The sequence below is a fragment of the Theobroma umbraticum genome, unplaced genomic scaffold (assembly GCF_002168275.2).
Source record: "Theobroma umbraticum cultivar Fairchild unplaced genomic scaffold, ASM216827v3 scaffold_147.0, whole genome shotgun sequence".
NCBI classification, from domain to species: domain Eukaryota; kingdom Viridiplantae; phylum Streptophyta; class Magnoliopsida; order Malvales; family Malvaceae; genus Theobroma; species Theobroma umbraticum.
Window position 1 is genome coordinate 8,004,105 of NW_018397259.1, and position 18,455 is coordinate 8,022,559.

Genomic DNA, 18,455 nt, shown 5'->3' on the forward strand with positions numbered 1-18,455 from the left:
TTATTTTTTTTTTGATACCAAAAAGACCCTCTATTTTATTTACAAATATTATACAAAACCCAGTGAAGTGTAAAAGCAAAACTCCTTAAATCAAAAAAAGAATTCTTTCACTCTCCTTCACTTCATCGATCCCATCATCATCAAGGCATTAACTTGAGCTTCCATTCTCTTCAATCTCAAAGGTTCCTTCATCTCTCTTCAATCTCAAATCTTTCTCTTAACCCTTCATCAACAAAAAAAAAAGGAAAAAAAACTGACTTTTTTATTCTCTATACAACAATCTCAGTAGAGATGCAAGGGTTTTCCGATGGCGGCGCCGGCGCCGATTTGGCTCTGCTTCAATCAACTATGCATACCATCGAAGTTGCCTGCTCTTCGATTCAGGTTCATATTCACTCACTTAGATATTCATTTTTCTTTTTTTTTTAAATATTTATATGCTGAATAAATGATATTATATTTCTTCAATTACTTTGTTTATTTATCCATTATGTATTTTCTTTTTGGAGCAGATGCATATAAATCCAACGGCAGCGGAAGCAACGATATTGTCATTATCACAGTCACCTCAACCGTACAAGGCTTGCCAATATATCCTCGGTGAGTTAAGCTAACTGTGTATAGATATCAATGTTTCAATGCATTTCTTAAATTTGGTCTTTTGCTCCCTGGAGAAAGTTCTTAAAAAGTGAGATTATGTAAGTTTTTATTCAAAGAAATGAGCAAATGGTTAAAATGTAACTGGCATTAATATAATTATTCCATAGAAAATTGTAAAATCATTCAAAAAATTTTATCGCGTTTTGTATTAAACACACTTTTTTTGGTGGCAAAAGCAACAATCAGTCGGTATCTGAGATTCTCATGAAGAGGTGAGAAGTTTATTTGTAATTGATGGAAGGATGAGGATCCTATGAGTGTGTAATGTTTGTTTTGTTAGTGGCCTATGACTATTTTGTAACCAGTCCATATGTACGGAACATCGTTGAAAGTACTTTATGGGGTGTATTAACAAACAACTTATCTGCTTGCTGATTTTTTTGGTCATGGAAGGGTTTTTTCGTGTTTCTAGATTCATGTCTCATAGTGTCTAGTATGTGCTAGGGGTGGACTCTTACCCATTCTGTTCCACTTGTTGGATTGGATTTAAGTGTTTTTTTTTTTTTGAAGTTTTTTAAGCCTTACTTGTCAAATTTTCAAGGGAACATCTTCAGAATATGTGTCTTGCTTGTCATGTTTATGATGTTATTATTCTCTTTGGAGGTGGACTGTTTACTGGCTTACATGGTCTTTTGACCTTTGCTTGATAAACTTGAAACAATTTTGTACTGACACAGTGAATGCTACATAGATCTTAATGGTTTAGACGGTAAGCTCTCTGATATTTCATTCTAAAATTTTATTCATTTATTCAGAAAATTCTCAGGTGGCAAATGCAAGGTTTCAGGCTGCTGCAGCTATTCAAGATGCAGCTATCAGAGAATGGGGTTTTCTTTCCATTGAAGACAGGAGAAGTTTGATTAGGTACCCTTCAATTTTTGAAGATTACGTTCTGCTAAAGGGTCGTTATTCTTAACAGATTTCTATCAGTGTGAAGCTAGGACAAAAGCATTTCTTGTTCAATTAAATTTGCCTCCATTTGATTTTGCTTTGACTCTGAAAAAAAAACTCCTTTTTTAAATGCCTTTTCTTTTTTGCAGTTTCTGTCTGTGCTTTGTTATGCAGCATGCTAGTTTGCTAGAGGGCTATGTCCAAGCTAAGGTATCTTCTGTGGCTGCTCAATTGATGAAAAGGGGCTGGTAGGTTGCATGACCTTCCATATTCAACCTAAAGATAACATGTAATGTATGCATCTGCAGCACTTCGTACCGGCTACTTGGCCCTTCTCTTCATAAAGCATGTAGTATAAGTTTCATCATACTGAAGCCTATTCTGAGCAATACTGCATCCTGCATTTCATTAAGCATTGAGTAACATTCAACACATTGCTTAAATAGAATTCCTTATGCTCTAAGATATTGGGAACATCATAATTGTTTCAATGAATATTTTATTTGTAGGCTTGATTTCACAGCTGCTGAGAAGGAGGCATTTTTTTATCAGGTATGAATGCAATTTTCATTATCCTTCATCCTTTCTGCAGATGCAGTTGTGATTTAACTTACATGTTTTTCTTCCTAAAGTTATTCTGTTTGTTTATCTTACTTCCTAACTTAGTAATTTTTGAAAGGGGTAGATCATATATGCTCTGCACATTTGCTTCTCTATTACATAGAGGAGCAGAGCTTGAAGAATATTTTTGAGGTTGGAAAACTAAAATTATTCCTGTAAATCATTGAAACCATAGTTGATTTGATCATCTATTGGATTCTTATTTATCTCTTCCTCTTTTTTTTTTTTGACAAAGGATTCTTATAGAAGTAATGTCTCATACAACTGGAATTTTGTTGGGTTTTTCTAGTGTTGAAACTCATTTTAAGTCACAGAATTGTTCATTGGCATCTCTTAACAGTCTTATGACTACAGGTTAATCAGGCCATTCTTGGTGCTCATGGAGTGGATGTGCAATTCATCGGAGTACATTTCTTGGAATCTTTGGTATGCAGTGCTTTTGTAGGAGTTCTATTTGCTCTCAGGTGTATTTTTTGTATGTTAGCTTTAGATTTTCTAATCAACTTTCTCTTCCTTTTAGGTTTCTGAATTTTCACCTTCAACTTCAAGTGCCATGGGTCTTCCCAGGGAATTTCATGAGCAGTGTCGGACATCATTAGAGCTAAACTATTTGAAGGTTCCTTCAATTTGTCTTTACCTTGTTGATATTATTGATATTCTGTCAAGGATAACCTGTTGTGTCTACAGAAAACTCCGTTTATTATGATGTTTTTACTTTTCCAATCCTTGTGTTTTTGATTCGTAGACATTCTACTGTTGGGCACGAGATGCTGCTTTAAGTGTCACAAACAAAATAATTGAATCTGATGCTGCGATACCTGAGGTTAAAGTTTGTACTGCTGCACTATGTCTCATGCTTCTAATTCTGAACTGGGAGTTTCGGCATGATGCAAATAGCATGAAAGCTGGTATCAATGTTTTCTCAGCTGGAGTTAGACATGACAATGCTTCATCTAAGAGGTCTGAATGTGTCTTAGTGCAGGTAATGGATGTGTTGTTTAAAATTTCCGAGATTTGCTGCATGTATTTTTTTTCTTTGAAACATTTCATGATTACATCTTCATAGAGATAACATGAATGCATCACGACCCATAATCCTTTGGAGACTTCCAACAAGAGAATAACTGAGTAGAAATCAACCAAATCTACAATATTTGTTCTCCTTTGTACTATTATTGCTCTATCCCATCACAAAGAGATTGCTTGTGTTCAGCTGCCATAGTTCAATCATTTACTTGCACAAATCGTGTTGATTCTTGTTGTTGGTGCAAATTTTTTTGCTGGTTGTAGCCTGGGCCTGCGTGGTGTGATGCTTTGATCTCAAATGGCCATGTCGGGTGGCTGCTTGGCTTATATGCAGCGCTTAGACAGAAGTTTTCTCGTGAAGGTTACTGGCTTGACTGCCCTATTGCTGTCTCTGCTCGAAAGCTAATTGTACAATTCTGCTCTTTGACAGGAACCATATTTCCTTCTGGTATGTGTTTCATTCAATACTGTTATGTTGATTCTTATGTGTTTTAGTTTGTCATAAATGTATATTTATTTCTTCTTTGGTATAATTTTTTTTGTATTTGTGTGATGAATCTCTTGAAGCATATATTTGATAACCATGAGTTGCTGTGGAATTATAATATCAGTGTCTTAACTATTGTTCATGTCAAGTTTTTTGTTTACACGTTTTGCTTGAAATTGAATAGAATGAAGTGATGGTATGTCAAACATAACAGATCCTTATGTCAAAGAGCTTTTTGTTTTGCTGGAGCTGGACGGTTTGACTAGAACCACCTGAAATTGTGAGATAAAAATCTCCCCTTGTTTTAGCTTGAAAATGTCACAGATATGAATTCTTGTCTTTAAGGCATCTAGTGATTGGTTGAAATGATCAACCATAGCTTTTAGATATAACGTTGCTGCTAAATTAAAAATTAAACATTGATTCTGGTTTAAAATTCTGTATATAGATTTCTCTTGACAAGGAGAGTATTTTTCTGGGGAAGGAGAGAGAGAGAGAGAGATTGAGTTGGGGAAAGCTTATTCTGGTGTTTTTGGAATCATAATGATTATGAAAATTAATTCTTTTTGATGAATCCTTTTTAAGACTGTTATAACCTGTGGAGTTTGTATTCCTTCTTATTTTTTGTCAGCCAGGGTCCTTGGTTATATATAAAGTTTAAGTGATTAATTTGATTAATAATTTTAGATAATGGGAAGATGCAAGAGAATCATTTGCTACAGCTGCTATCTGGTATATTACAGTGGATCGATCCTCCTGGTGCTGTGTCAAAAGCTATTGAAGAGGGAAAAAGTGAGAGGTTGGTTTTTCCATATTTCTCACTTGTTGTACATTTACTTATATGTATATATGCTTGCTATGAAGTCACATGATTCTACTGTATTATTCAGTGAGATGCTTGATGGTTGCCGTGCATTATTATCTATTGCAACTGTAACAACTCCTTTTGTGTTTGACCAACTCTTGAAATCCATAAGGTAAGTAATATGATACTCATTTTATTTCTTGCCATCTGTATTTATTGTTTACAATACTCTCTAAGTAGTCTGGAAACAATTTTGCCTTTCCTTCACTGTTCAGGCCCTTTGGTACTCTTACCTTGCTGTCCACCTTGATGTGTGAAGTTGTTAAAGTCCTTATGACTAATAACACTGATGAGGAGACCTGGAGCTGGGAGGCTCGAGATATCTTGTTAGATACATGGACTATTCTGCTTGTGGTACATAGTTTTAGCTTGCTAGAATGTTCATTTATATTTTGTTGCATAATCTATCAATTTCAGTTTCTATAAGTACTTATTTAAGATGAATATATATCTTTTGTAACTTGCAACTTGTCAGCCTATGGATGGTAATGGTGGAGATGCATTGCTTCCTCCTGAAGGGAAACATGCTGCAGCAAATCTCTTTTCCATGATAGTGGAGTCTGAGCTAAAAGGTAACAATAATACTTTACTGGCTATATTGCTTGACTAAAGTGCTTGTTATGCTACTGTTGGTTCTGTTACCAGTGAATGTAATATTCTTTTGTTTGGATGATATAGTGGCTTCTGCTTCAGTTGCAAATGATGATGTTGATTCTGACTATCTTCAGGCTTCTATTTCTGGTAACGAAAGAATTGATGCTTTCATATACCGATGTCTTATTGCTATGTTGATTTTACAGATAATAAGAAAACCATCATGACCATGATTATCTTCTTCTTCGTTATTTCATGTTTGGATGACTGAGATTGAATGTTGTCATTGTATTTCCTCACAGCTATGGACGAAAGATTAAGTTCATATGCTCTCATTGCAAGAGCAGCAGTTGATGTCACAATTCCTTTGCTCACTGGACTGTTTTCTGAGTGTGTTGCACAACTTCATCAGGTGCTCTTTTCATCTTATTTATGTATACATACATCCACTTGCAAGGAAAATGTTTTCCCCAACATATTACTCACTATTGTTATTGAAAGATTTATGTTACATGGATTTCTTCGCTTTTTTTTTTTAAGTTATTTTCTTTGCTTGTAGGGCAGGGGCATTATGGACCCTACTGAAACTTTAGAGGAGCTTTACTCACTATTGTTAATAACTGGGCATGTACTTGCTGATGAGGGGGACGGAGAAACGCCTTTGGTAATTCTTTTCTTCTTTTCTGTTTTTTACAAAGCTTTGTAATGCAAGAGAGGATCTATTGTTTGTTTTTGTGTCCATATATATATATATATATATATAATCCTTTTTTCCTCTCTAACTCATAAGTTTTTGTGGCTTGAAATTTTTTGTTCATATTTATTGTTCACTTAATAAACTACTTCTGTCTCAAATTGATTGTCCCTGTTGAATAGCTCAGCATTTATGCAGGTAGCAGCTATCATATTTGAACTTTCTGATTTAATTTATTCCCTATGTGTTAGTCTTCACAATATATCACCCTAAACAGTGATCAATGACTTTTCTTGTTATGGTGTGTGGGATTAAAGTCAGTGAAGCAAATTGAATGCTGAGTGAGTCCCTTGGTTTTCAAATATCCTCTTTCACCTTTTACTTCTAGAAAGGTGCCTATCTTTTTTCTCTCAGATGTTTAATGTGACGGTTACTTTTTATGGTTTATCTTCTAAGCTTATTGTATCTTTAAAAGCCCTTCCGCTGACTTGAAATCTCATTCTTGCTTTGTCACGCAACTTAGGTGCCAACTGCCATTCAAACTCATTTTGCGGACATTGTAGAAGCAGAAAACCATCCTGTTGTTATTCTTTCTGGGTAAAACTTGGCTTTCTTTTATTTACATTGTTAGTACGAGGCAGGATGTGGAATTCATCTAAATTTTTATTCACGGTCTTTCATTGATATATGGAATAGCTCAGTTTGGGTGGTCTTTTTCATATGATGCAGTTCAATTATAAGGTTTGCCGAGCAGAGCATGGATCAAGAAATGCGAGTAACAGTTTTCAGTCCTCGGCTTATGGAGGTAACTTATCAAGATTATTTGCTTTCTCTAGCACCTTAATCCTTGTTTCTCTAACTTGATTTTCCTGATGCTGTATGTAGGCTGTCATATGGTTTCTTGCAAGATGGTCTCATACATACTTAATGCCTCTTGAAGAAGCTAACTGCCATCTAAGTCATGATTATGAGCACCAGCGTCAGTCAATACACTCCAGAAAAGCTTTATTAAGTTTTTTTGGAGAACATAATCAGGGACAAATTGTTCTCAACATTATTGTTCACATATCCATGATGACATTGATGTCATACCCAGGGGAGAAGGATTTGCAGGTATAAGATTATTTTATTATATATATTTGGCCCTGGAGCTATAAGTTATTTAAACTTTTTTTTTTCCTTCTATAACTGTCTTGTCTATTGTTTGACATCTATCAGGTGCCCTCTGCATTCTCTTATTTCTTGTTATTTTCGTAGTGATTCTATTGCTTGTGTAGATAGGCAGGAATTCAAGCTTGCTGATTTCATCATATTGAATTTTGCAAACTTTTGAATTAGTCAGTTATGACATGAGTTCAATGTTGCATGAAGTGTGATGATGTTTTGTCTCCTTTGATGATCTATGAGCTATGGAAAAAGCTCTGCCACTGATCATGGGAATTGTTTCCCAATTTTCGTATGTTATGCTTTTAAAATTATACAGTTGCAAATGTTAATCTGTTATCAATGAAGTAAATGGTTTGTGCTTCTTTTCATTTTCCCTACCTCTTTAAACAGGGTCTCACTTGTCACCATCTTCTTCACACGCTAGTTCGCCGGAAAAATATTTGTCATCGGCTTGTTTCAATGGTGAGTTCACATGATTTTGTATATATTTTTGGAATGCATCAATTATATTAGACCTTTGCCATAATATTGGAGTTCATTTTCACATTTCTAGTAAGTCCTATTATAATAATTGGGTTGCCTGCCTTTCACAACTTACGTTGTTTTGTCCTTCTGCACAGCAGGAGGTTATCCTTTCCATCTTGACCACTTCCCCCCCCCCACACACCACACACAGCACACACATCCCAGGGGGCAGTTCCTGTGGATATTTATCTCTTAAAAGGGTTGCATAAAATCTTCAGCGCATAAAATAAGTTCAATTGGTTTATGTTGAATATTAAGTTGAACATCCTTGTATATCTTTATATGTCTATTTGATTGATTGATTGATTGATCTAGTCCGATTGCAACTCTTAGAAACTCTGGTCTCAGTACATGCCTTTGTTGCATAAAAATATGGTAGCTTGAACTAGTTCATTTTAATCTTTGTTTTTCAGGATTCATGGCGTGACCTAGCAAATGCTTTTACTAATGAGAAAAGTTTTTTCTTGTTGAGTTCTGCCAATCAGGTAGGAATATGCTATAGCCCTTCTACGAGATGTATTGGTGCTCTTATTTGCATACTATAGTGTTTTTTCTCCAATTTCAGCGTTCACTGGCTCAGACCCTTGTTCTCTCAGCTTCTGGACTGAGAAATTCAGAGGCCTCTAATCGGTAAGTCTTGTGTTTGAGGGGCTTTTTGCCCTTGGCTTTTTGTTGTAGAATTTTGCTGCTAATGGCCTAATGTCCTCATTGATTTCAAAGATATGTAAGGGGTCTCATGGTTCATATGACAACATATCTGGTGGAACTGTCTAACAAAAATGATCTCAAAAGTGTTTCCCAACAACCGGATATCATCATGTCGGTAAGGATATCAAATAAATGCAAAATCTTATGAATTATTGAATCACTTTGGAACATTTTTTCATATATGTCAAGGACATTGTGTAGGTTAGTTGCTTGTTGGAGAGGCTTCGTGGAGCTGCCAGTGCTGCAGAACCTAGAACACAAAGATCAATTTATGAGATGGGTATCTCTGTAATGAACCCTGTTCTAATTCTTCTTGAAGTTTACAAGCATGAGGTATTACATGTTTCCATTCTTGCATATTCTTTTTGGTAGATCATCCTTTTGAGCAATTATTTGTCCTCAAAGTACAAGTTTAGTGTCTCACTTAAGCAGTTATCTAACAGTGAATCAGCTTCTTATAGAAATTTTCCACTCTGTAAAGCTACTTCATTGTAGCTAATTGGCAGCATTGTCTCTATTTGTTGCTCCCAAAACCTTGTTGTTGAGCCAAGTCAACATCATTTGATTGGAATTTACCTTAGCATGTTGATATCCATTTCTTCACATGTCAACAAGAGATTTAGTTTTTATCTTTAGCATTTTTAGTATCTGATGAGTTCATTGAATTCCGGTGAACTAATTCCACTTTTTGTGGTTCATGTTTAACCAGTAATTATATTTATCTGCATAACAAACATTGGTATTATTTATACTAATCTCTAATTATTTCATAGTCTGCAGTTGTATACCTGCTACTTAAATTTATTGTTGACTGGGTGGATGGACAAATATCCTACCTAGAGGCTCAAGAAACTGCTTCCGTGATTGATTTCTGCATGCGTTTGCTTCAGCTTTACTCATCTCAAAATATTGGAAAGGTAATCTTTGTTGAAAGTCCTTAAAAATTTTCTTAAATGCTTTGATTAAAGTCTCTGTCTTTCTATTATCTTTATCCTCTTCAAGTTTCTAATTAGGTAACATGTCTACTCTGAAGGTGCCCTACTTAAATTATCCATGTGGGCAATTGTCGCATACAGTATATATTCTTGCATTTTCATGTTTAAAGCGTCTGAAATTTTGAATAGAATTGATTATCATGCAAAGGAAAGAAAATTTGTAGTCTAGATAATTTTTTGCAGACATTGTTTTGAGCTCAAAGAACTATTTTCTAGGCGCTTTTCAGAAAAAGGTGATTCATTTAGCTCTCTAATGTAGTTCTATGTAGTTATAATCCTAAACTCTCATCATGTAATGTCTTCTAGAATTGATTGCATCATGTAGCACCCAAAAGCATTGCAAAACTGACAGTTACATGTTTAATTCTTCAAGTTCTATCTGATTAATTATTGCGAACCTGGATGGTTGAGTGATACTAGGCCAGTATTTCTACCTTGGTCTTTTTGAGTGGAATATGGTTCACTTTGTTTTTTATAATAAGCTTCATATCAAGCATTTGCCATATGGTGTAGGAGGGTTACTACATTAAACTCACATCAAGCCTGTCTTCTGGCATCATTGGCTAGTTATTTAAAGCTGTTTCCTATAGTCATATAATGAGTATCTCAATTTAATGCCTGGAGAATCAGATGTCACCTACCTTAATAATATAAATTAACTCCGGTTACCGCAATAATGTAAATTGCCTCGGGTTAGTCATAATTGTATCAACACCTATATGCAGCTACTAGATTTTGTGCCAATTATATTGTTGCTTTTAAAATTTGTATGCAAGCAATACCTTGGAGAAATTTCTTTTGCCTTCTAACATCATATGCCAGAGCATCTTACTTTTTTAGTAGTGATCTTCCTCTAATTTTGTTTTTATGTTAGGTTACTTTTTTCTGATATAATTCATTAAAAAAGAAGAAATCTTTTTTTGAAAAGTTTTTTTACCAAGTGTTGCATATAGCAGTTTGTTTTGATAGTGGCTCCTCATGCTTATGATTTTTCAGAATGTTGAATTTATTTTATTCTAGTTTTGAAATCCATGGTTGGTGAATCAAACTTGTTCAAGATATTGTGGACTCTTCAATGGGAAGGGTTCTTAGTACTTCAACATGACTTTCTTAGTTTTCCTTCAGTCTTCCTGATAATTCTTGCTCCTGCCCCTCAATCTTGCATATACTGTTGTGACATTTTTGCCACCAATGATGTACTGTGCTAGTTACCTCTCTCTGCAACTGTTCTCTCTTTGTTTTCTTTTGTCAGATATCAGTTAGTCTTTCAAGCACTTTACTTAGTGAAGCAAAGACCGAGAAGTATAAAGATCTGCGTGCTCTTCTTCAACTTCTTTCAAGTCTTTGTTCAAAAGATCTGGTAGGTGTTAAGTTGTGTGCTGGTTGATTCTCTAAAATTTTAATCGCTCAATATTGGGCATTTTTTGTAGGTTGATTTCTCATCAGATTCCATTGAAGTTGCAGGCACAAATATATCTCAGGTTAGTTACCTTATTATTAGAGTAATGGAAAGCTCCAAGATGGTGTTTGATGTTCTGTCTTGCAGGTTGTTTACTTCGGTCTTCACATAGTCACTCCTTTGATATCTTTGGAGCTGCTGAAATACCCCAAGCTCTGTCATGATGTAAGATATCTGTACTCTCTGATGGAGTAGCCCATGTTATTGCAAGCTGATTATGATTAGTATATATTTTGCAGTACTTCTCGCTTCTGTCACACATTTTGGAGGTTTACCCTGAAACACTTGCACAGCTAAATAGTGAAGCATTTGCTCATATTCTAGGAACTCTTGACTTTGGTCTTCACCATCAGGTAAATTATTGTCCATATTATCACCTATTATCACCCCCCTTTCTTTTTCCTTTTGATAGGGGTGAAGACGGAGAAGAGTAAGGTGGGCCTTTAGTGTTCAACTTGTGTGGAAATTGTCTGGTTTTCTTTCCTACACTAGGAATATTGTTTTGCAAGCCTTCTTGACGATCAAATTTGTACTTTTTGCTATCTCAAGCTTAGTTATTTTCAATATTTTTTCTTGATGATGCAGGATGCAGAAGTAGTTAACATGTGCCTGGGAGCTCTGAGAGCTCTGGCTTCATACCACTATAGGGAGATGTGTGCAGGTAAAACAGGATTGGGTTCACATGCTGCAGGACAAGGAAATTTACCTGAAGGAATTTTCAGCCGGTTTCTACGTTCATTATTGCAATTGCTCCTTTTTGAAGATTACAGGTATTTAGAAGCAAATTTCCATGATAAGCTTATATGTACTTCCACAAGTGTAAATGCACACTTGATGCATGACTGCTCCTTTTCCATTTTCTCTGTGATCATACTTTTGTCTGTTTGTGATTTCAGTCCTGATCTGGTTGGTGCTGCAGCAGATGCTCTCCTTCCGTTGATCCTTTGTGAGCAAGGCCTATACCAGGTTTGCCTTTGGTTCTTGATAATCATAATACTTATTGGTGTATGAGTTGAAACACTTGATCATTCCGTTAATAGATAATTCAGCAACTGCTGTTCTATTAAGAGTGACAAGTGCGTCAGCTGTGCTATTAAAAGTCATTTGTAGGAAACCTTGGTGTTTTCCTTATGTGCTGTCCTATGATAAGGTGGGATCAAAATAGATCTCCAGAAGAACTGGCACATTGTCCTCCAATTCTGCTATGTAAAATATGACAATCTGCTCATGATATAGTGCTGCTTCTCTTGCAGAGATTAGGCAATGAGTTAATTGAGAGGCAGGCGAATTCAACACTAAAATCAAGACTGGCAAATGCATTGCATTCTCTAACAAGTTCAAATCATCTCTCTTCAACTCTAGACCGTGTGAATTACCAGAGATTTAGGAAGAATCTAAACAGCTTTTTGATTGAAGTTCGTGGATTTTTGCGAACAATGTGATATCTTATATAATGGTGCAGAAAATTTTGTCATCCCATTCTTGGTATGGTTAAAAGTGGAAAGAAATTGGAATCAAAGAGATTTCCCTATTTTGGGATTCTGTTAATGCTTGTGAATATTCTATAGAACTATGTGAATGTTCATTTGTGCAGAACAGCATGGCTGAAACTGGAGTATTTGCCGAATTTACAAGATGAGAAATGGTCGGTTTGCTTTCTCTGGTCTTTTCGCCTCATTAACTTCCTCATGATGGCTCCTACTGGCACATGGAAGCACTATTTGTTGTTGTCTCGCAATACATCCCCAAAGACGAGTTGTTTGCAGCTCTCACATTCGGGCATCGGCTGTTTTGTTCCGAATTCATTCTGTAATTGGTTTTTCGTGTAAGGGTTACAGTGCAAAAGCTTGCATACAAAGTATATTTATCGATGCTTAATAGAAGAACGATCCAGTTCACTCTCTCCTACAGGCCACTACCAATTTTGCCATTTGGTTTCACGACAAGACGTCAGAGTGTTTTACGATTTCTTGAGAAAGGAGAAAAACAACACTAGTGTCAGCATATGATATATCCCTAGTCTTACCAGTATAAAGTGGAATTGGTTCCAGTTTTTGAGATCAGAAAGTTGAGTAGTTTAGTGCTTCTGGTTGGATGAAGAGACAAATTAATGTAGCTGCATGACTAGAGGATATCGGATTCAATCTACCTTTATAAACTTCCTTGCCTACTTATGTTCAGTATGCCATTGCACTATCCAATTTTCAATCTCAATACGTTTTTACTGCTTAACCATGAAAGCAGAAAAATGCTAAGGAGAAACCTGCCTTTGCTGACAGCAGTTGCATACTATGAATTACTTTCAGATCCTCGTTGATAAAACCTTGCCACAAGCATAATATGGCTGATAAAATAGAAGGGAAATGAACAACAAATTTCATAAAGGAAACAAGCTTTTGTACTTGTTTGCCAGATTCTCTTAAAATAAAGTTTCCCATTATCCTACAACCACCAGATTTTCAACTGGTGATTCATCTGATCCAAGAAAAAGAAGGCAAAAAGCTTGGTCAGTTCCTCACTTGTGTAATATCCCTTTCTTTTGTGGCTTTGGCTTTTTCTGATTTTGGTTCTGCCGATGAATTTAAGAAACAAACATCCAAAGTTAGAAATAAAACAAGATATAAAAAACTCGACAGAAACAGGTTAATAAAAGCAAGGGGCAGTTTATACCTTCTGTCTCTCAAGGGCCTCTTGATCTATCCTCTCCTTCCAGTTACTCTTGCGAAGCTTGATTGGTCTATTTCCAACATATTTACCTGTAACACATTATCCGCAAAATCTACACTCTTAGGATATAAACATATAAGAACACAATGAAAGCCAAAGAACCTGTTGTCTAAAATCATCTCCTAAAGCTGTAAACCATCATGCCATGCGAGAACAATTACATGCAGAACTAGCCAAGGATATCTGAGAGTATTAAAGTACTCACCATTCATCTCTTTAAGTGCAGCTGCAAGGTCAGAAGGGTTAGCAAAGCTAACAAACCCATAGCCCTTCGTTTTGCCTGTCCTTTTATCTCTAACAACCTGGAAGAAAAATAATATATGCGTAAAATATTCTTAGTTATCAAATCATCTTAAAAAAGAAATTGTGAACCCTCATTGATTTTTTCTTCTCAGGTACAAAGCTGGAATACCAGCAGGTCAAACCACAAGCACGACATGCCCTCACAAAGAAACACAACAAACTATGTGCGGCTAGGGTAATGGTTGAGTAGGCATGCCCTCAAACAGAAATACAAGGAACAACATGACATACTCATATCAAACTAGCAACACAAATGAATGAGATTAAGATCCCACAAAGTATGAGTGACACTGAGAATTCTAGCTTCCCAATGCAGTGCAGATAAAAATCACAAGGGAAACATGCACAATCCTCAAGTCAGAAAACCAGTGACAAGGAAAAGTGATTAAACATTGTTGCAAATGTTGAATGTCAATTCACCAAGAATGGCACATGTATCTTTCAAGTTTAATGCCATAGGGTAAACATTAACAGAAAGAAGACAATACTTATACTTCCTGCCTCTTTAAAGCTAGACAAGAAAGAGACAACCCACTTAAATAGTTTAATAGGTTAACTGATCTTACTCCAACATGTTCGAAATCAATTCAGCTTGCTATAACTCAAGCTACATCATAAGTCAGGTCAAATATACCATACTCAAGTTCTGTAAGTCAGTTCCAGCAGTCAACATCTAATATTGATCTCTATAATTTTGACAGGATTAAAAGATGTTATGAATAAAACAGACTATTCCATTAATTTGCAAACATGCAGATTCAAGACAAAACCTACCTTAACAACATAAACATATAACTGCTCTGTGCGCTTCATACAAAAATCTGAACAGGAAATGCAGAGAGTTCATTGACCCAGGGCCACAAAATGCTTATAAAAGGAAAACAGACAAATGGAAGTAATATGAAAACTTACTCTGGCCATGTTAAATGAAGGAAATCGTGCAAAAGCTTTTGAAAGAACATCATCATTCACCTCATTACCAAGATCACCGCAAAATAGGCGAAAGTCATCTGCAGATTACAAACAAAATTAAAACATCAGAACTAAACAACAATAAGTAAAGCACTTGTAAACACACACAGAGCAATAAAAAATAAATAAACTTATGTTAGTTCGATAGTTCATACTTTCTGGCCACTCTGCAAGTGTTGGATCCTCCCACGACTGACCAGCAGCTTTACGAGGGATTGCTTTCTTCTTAGTTTCAGCTTTGTGCTCAATCTCACTGCTTGCAAGCGCAGCCTTTACACTCTCTAGTGCCTCAGGTGTAACTATCTGTGCATCCCTTTGAAATAACTGCTGGGCCTGTTCAAATATACTACAAGAAATTACAGAGATGAAGTGTCTACTTGAACTCGCAGCTCTAAAATAAAATTAAAGAATAAAATAATCCAACAAAAAAAAGGACCCATCTTGTTGCCGATTTTACCAAAATTTATATAGAAACAAACTAAATGGTGATATTGTATTTTTTTTACTTTCTCCAAAATTAATATAAACAAAAACAAACTATGAAAAGAACAAGCAAACTTTATTCAGCTAAAAAATAAGTATATGGCTAGAATTAACACAAAAGGTTATGATAGCAAACTAGGACAAAAGATTCTGTTTTTTTTTTCAAATTTCCAATTTTTAATTCCTCTATTCAATTTTTTTTTTGACATTCTTAATTCCAACAACAAAACCCAGAAACTTATCCAACTTCCTTCCTCAAAAACAAGGAAAGAAACACAAATTAAACCCAACATAATTCCCAAATTCCATGAATCCAAAATTTACAAGTAAAAAATAAATTGGAAATTTTATTTAAAATCTATGGTTTTGCTTACCTGTTGGTATTGAGGGAGAGAATAGACGCCGGGGACGGGGGCGACTGGGGCGGGGTAGACAGGGGCTGGGGCGACGGGAACAGGCTGGGCCGGGGGTGCATAAGGTTGTGCCTGTTGTTGGAGATGAAACGGTAAAGGGAAATAGGAAGGATTCGCTGTCGTTTGGTAAGTGAACTGAGAAGAAGATGAGGAAGAAGGGGCTGTGGCCGAGGAGGGTGGAACCGACATGGTTGAAATTCGGGATTTAGGGTTATGAAAAGGGGTGGATGTTTGGGGAGAACGAAAATCGTGCGAGAAAGGGAAAGAAAATTTTCGTTATATGGTGTTGATTAGGAACTCAGGAATTAAAGAAGGCGAAAGAAGAGAGAAAGTTCTGGACGGTTCTAACTCTCAACGCTGTCGTTTAAAGATATATATAGGGTTGAGTCCGTTGACTAGGCCCAAGTGGATTTATTTCGGGCCTCATTGGATCCAAATCTTTGAGAGCTAAGCTCAGCTTCATCCAGGCCCACCCACCTGCCGCCTAGTCATTTTCTCACATAATTAATTAATTAATTAATTTCAATATAAAAAAAATATAACCTATATTTGACTATTTATTTTTCCAAATTTATTGCAGGAGAAATATAGAAAATAAATGTATTTAAAACAAATAATACTTACAAAGTAAATAAATTTTTCTTATTATATATTATAGAAATTTTTAAATTATTTGTAGAAAATTTCCAAATATAAATAGTAGGGACAAAGTTCGTCATTGATAACTGGCACAAGGCCTTTTTGCCTAGACTGAGCAAAATGGTGGTAGATTAACAATTAAGATCTAACGGTTCGCATTTAATTCCATTTATTTCTATTTTTTTTCTATCGTTCTCATTGTCAAAGAGGTGAAATGAATGTAAATCGATCTATGAATTAAAATGTTTGATAGATGATTTTTTCTATCTCGTAATCCCTTATTCCTTTGATAAATTAAGCATAAGCAATATGATCTACAATTAATTTTATATTTAATTTTATAACCGGTCATATGAATATGATCTACAATTAATTTTATATTTAATTTTATAAGCCAGTCATATGAAATACTAACATGTCATACTGAATAATAATGTAACAATTTGATATGACATGATGATAATCTTTCACGTGAACGTTACATTAATATAAAATGACAAGTGTTATTTTGACAAATGACAGTTTGTCTACCATTAATCATAAAACTTTATTTAATTTAAATTAAAAAAATATAATTTTGATTTACCGAAATAAAAAACTAAAAACTTATTTAAATTTTCTTAAATAATTAAGAGGTTTTCTAAAGCATTATGCTTAAAAAACATCTACAAACCAATCCATTAATCCAATTGTCAAGCATAAATTATCATGAGGGAAAGCCTTTATTATTATTATTATTATTATTATTATTATTATTATTAAAAAATGTATATTAAATCAAATACCATTTGTCAATGGATCATTTGAATAATGGGAATGACACCAACTTGGTTGCACAAGCATGTTACACATTATTTATTTATTAGATTTCACGAAGGATATTATTTGTCAATTAAATAGATAAGGTTATAGCATTTTCTTTTTTAAAAAACATATATTTTTGTTGATAATAAGATTTTTCAATGCATATAAATAAATTAAAAAGAAAAAGAAAATTCGAACCTTATCATTCGACTCTTATGAAAATAAATAACAAAGGCAAGATAAACTCAAATGATTTTTTATTTTACTCTAAGCCATTCGATTAAGCAAATTAAAAAAAAAAAAAGCGAGATGAATCTCAAAACTATATAACACCACTTAATCATTAATTTATCTATGTCCCTAAAAATAAATTAATTTCATATAATTATAGTATTATATTTATCTATAATTAATAAATTCTTTGACGAAAGGTAGTTGGCAAACTTAACAATGACTTTAATGTAATGAGCATTATTATATAATTATTGTATGATAGGTAGGTGCTTCTATGCATTGGAAGGATATATCTAAAGCTATAAATTAATAAAGACTAAATATTCAAATAGACCTCTAAATTATGTCAAAAAAATCGATGCAACCCTTATCTTTTTATTACATTTAAATAAACCTTTGAATTTCTATTTCAGGTCATATAAGTCATTTTCACTAATCATTGATTAATTTTCATTAATCAACTATACATGTAACACTTTTATATCATGTCATCTTACGCGTAGTAAATGACATGGTGTTAAATATTACTGATTAAGATTTGTGTGCTTACTTTTTGATCTATTTACGCAATCATAATCAATAATATTTAATACTACATCATCCGCCACGTGACAGATAACATAATATAAAAATATCACATGTATTATTGATTAATGAAAGTTAATCAACGATTAGGGAGAGGGGCTTATTTGATATGAAATAAAAGTTTAGAAACTTATTTGAATGTAATAAAAAGATAAGGGTTGAATTGATTTTTTTGATATAATTTAGAGACTTATTTAAATATTTAGCCATTAATAAATGAGTTTCCTCAAATGAATTTAATCCAATGCCAAGGAGGAAAAGGTTTTAGCTATTAATAGTAATAATTATTTGCTTCGTTCCAACTACCATATTGATACTTTTTCTTTTTTTGAAAAGCTATATTGACACTTATAAATATTAAATGCCACATTCTAGTCTCTACAGTCTACATGCAAACCTTTTTCCTTTTTTTTTAATTTAAGTATAAATTAAAAAAAGGAAATTAAAATATAATTATTTGAACAGAAGCTACATGAATTTATTGTTAGACCAGAAACTTATGTGCCACTGCAATCTATGTGTCCGTTTTAAACATAATATGTTACGAGATTAATTTTTATTTAAAGGATGTGAATTATTTTTATATAAATTAATAATGATAAT

General features: G+C 34.3%; 2 protein-coding genes across 8 annotated transcripts; one reads left to right on the top strand and one right to left on the bottom strand.

Annotated features, from left to right (window-relative positions):
- The first annotated feature begins 53 nt into the window (after positions 1-53).
- On the top strand, positions 54-12,815 carry LOC110414623 (exportin-4 protein). Of its 6 annotated transcripts, none has more exons than XM_021425905.1 (33): positions 54-182; positions 290-384; positions 513-600; positions 1,416-1,524; positions 1,701-1,799; positions 2,061-2,103; positions 2,527-2,598; positions 2,693-2,788; positions 2,918-3,154; positions 3,463-3,646; positions 4,373-4,484; positions 4,576-4,662; positions 4,766-4,904; positions 5,026-5,122; positions 5,229-5,291; positions 5,447-5,556; positions 5,704-5,808; positions 6,362-6,435; positions 6,568-6,643; positions 6,724-6,951; positions 7,396-7,467; positions 7,944-8,015; positions 8,096-8,160; positions 8,251-8,353; positions 8,440-8,571; positions 9,012-9,155; positions 10,486-10,593; positions 10,664-10,714; positions 10,780-10,857; positions 10,932-11,045; positions 11,278-11,462; positions 11,589-11,658; positions 11,946-12,814. In XM_021425905.1, exons 2-33 carry the CDS (start codon positions 292-294, stop codon positions 12,132-12,134), a joined length of 3,495 nt encoding a protein of 1,164 aa, XP_021281580.1. In that variant the 5' UTR covers positions 54-182; positions 290-291; the 3' UTR covers positions 12,135-12,814. The 6 variants fall into 6 exon arrangements, with proteins under 6 accessions (XP_021281580.1, XP_021281579.1, XP_021281581.1 ...); XM_021425904.2 differs by having other exon boundaries at positions 287-384; positions 11,946-12,813; XM_021425906.1 differs by having other exon boundaries at positions 69-384; positions 11,946-12,177; positions 12,287-12,815.
- Positions 12,816-12,944: 129 nt separating this feature from the next.
- Positions 12,945-15,916, bottom strand: LOC110414624 (RNA-binding (RRM/RBD/RNP motifs) family protein). Of its 2 annotated transcripts, none has more exons than XM_021425911.1 (6): positions 15,552-15,916; positions 14,850-15,027; positions 14,635-14,732; positions 13,625-13,721; positions 13,363-13,448; positions 12,945-13,261 (listed from the first exon to the last, which is right to left on the bottom strand). In XM_021425911.1, exons 1-6 carry the CDS (start codon positions 15,777-15,779, stop codon positions 13,208-13,210), a joined length of 741 nt encoding a protein of 246 aa, XP_021281586.1. In that variant the 5' UTR covers positions 15,780-15,916; the 3' UTR covers positions 12,945-13,207. The 2 variants fall into 2 exon arrangements, with proteins under 2 accessions (XP_021281586.1, XP_089639453.1); XM_089783327.1 differs by having other exon boundaries at positions 14,850-15,040; positions 15,552-15,903.
- Between the last annotated feature and the right edge of the window lie 2,539 nt (positions 15,917-18,455).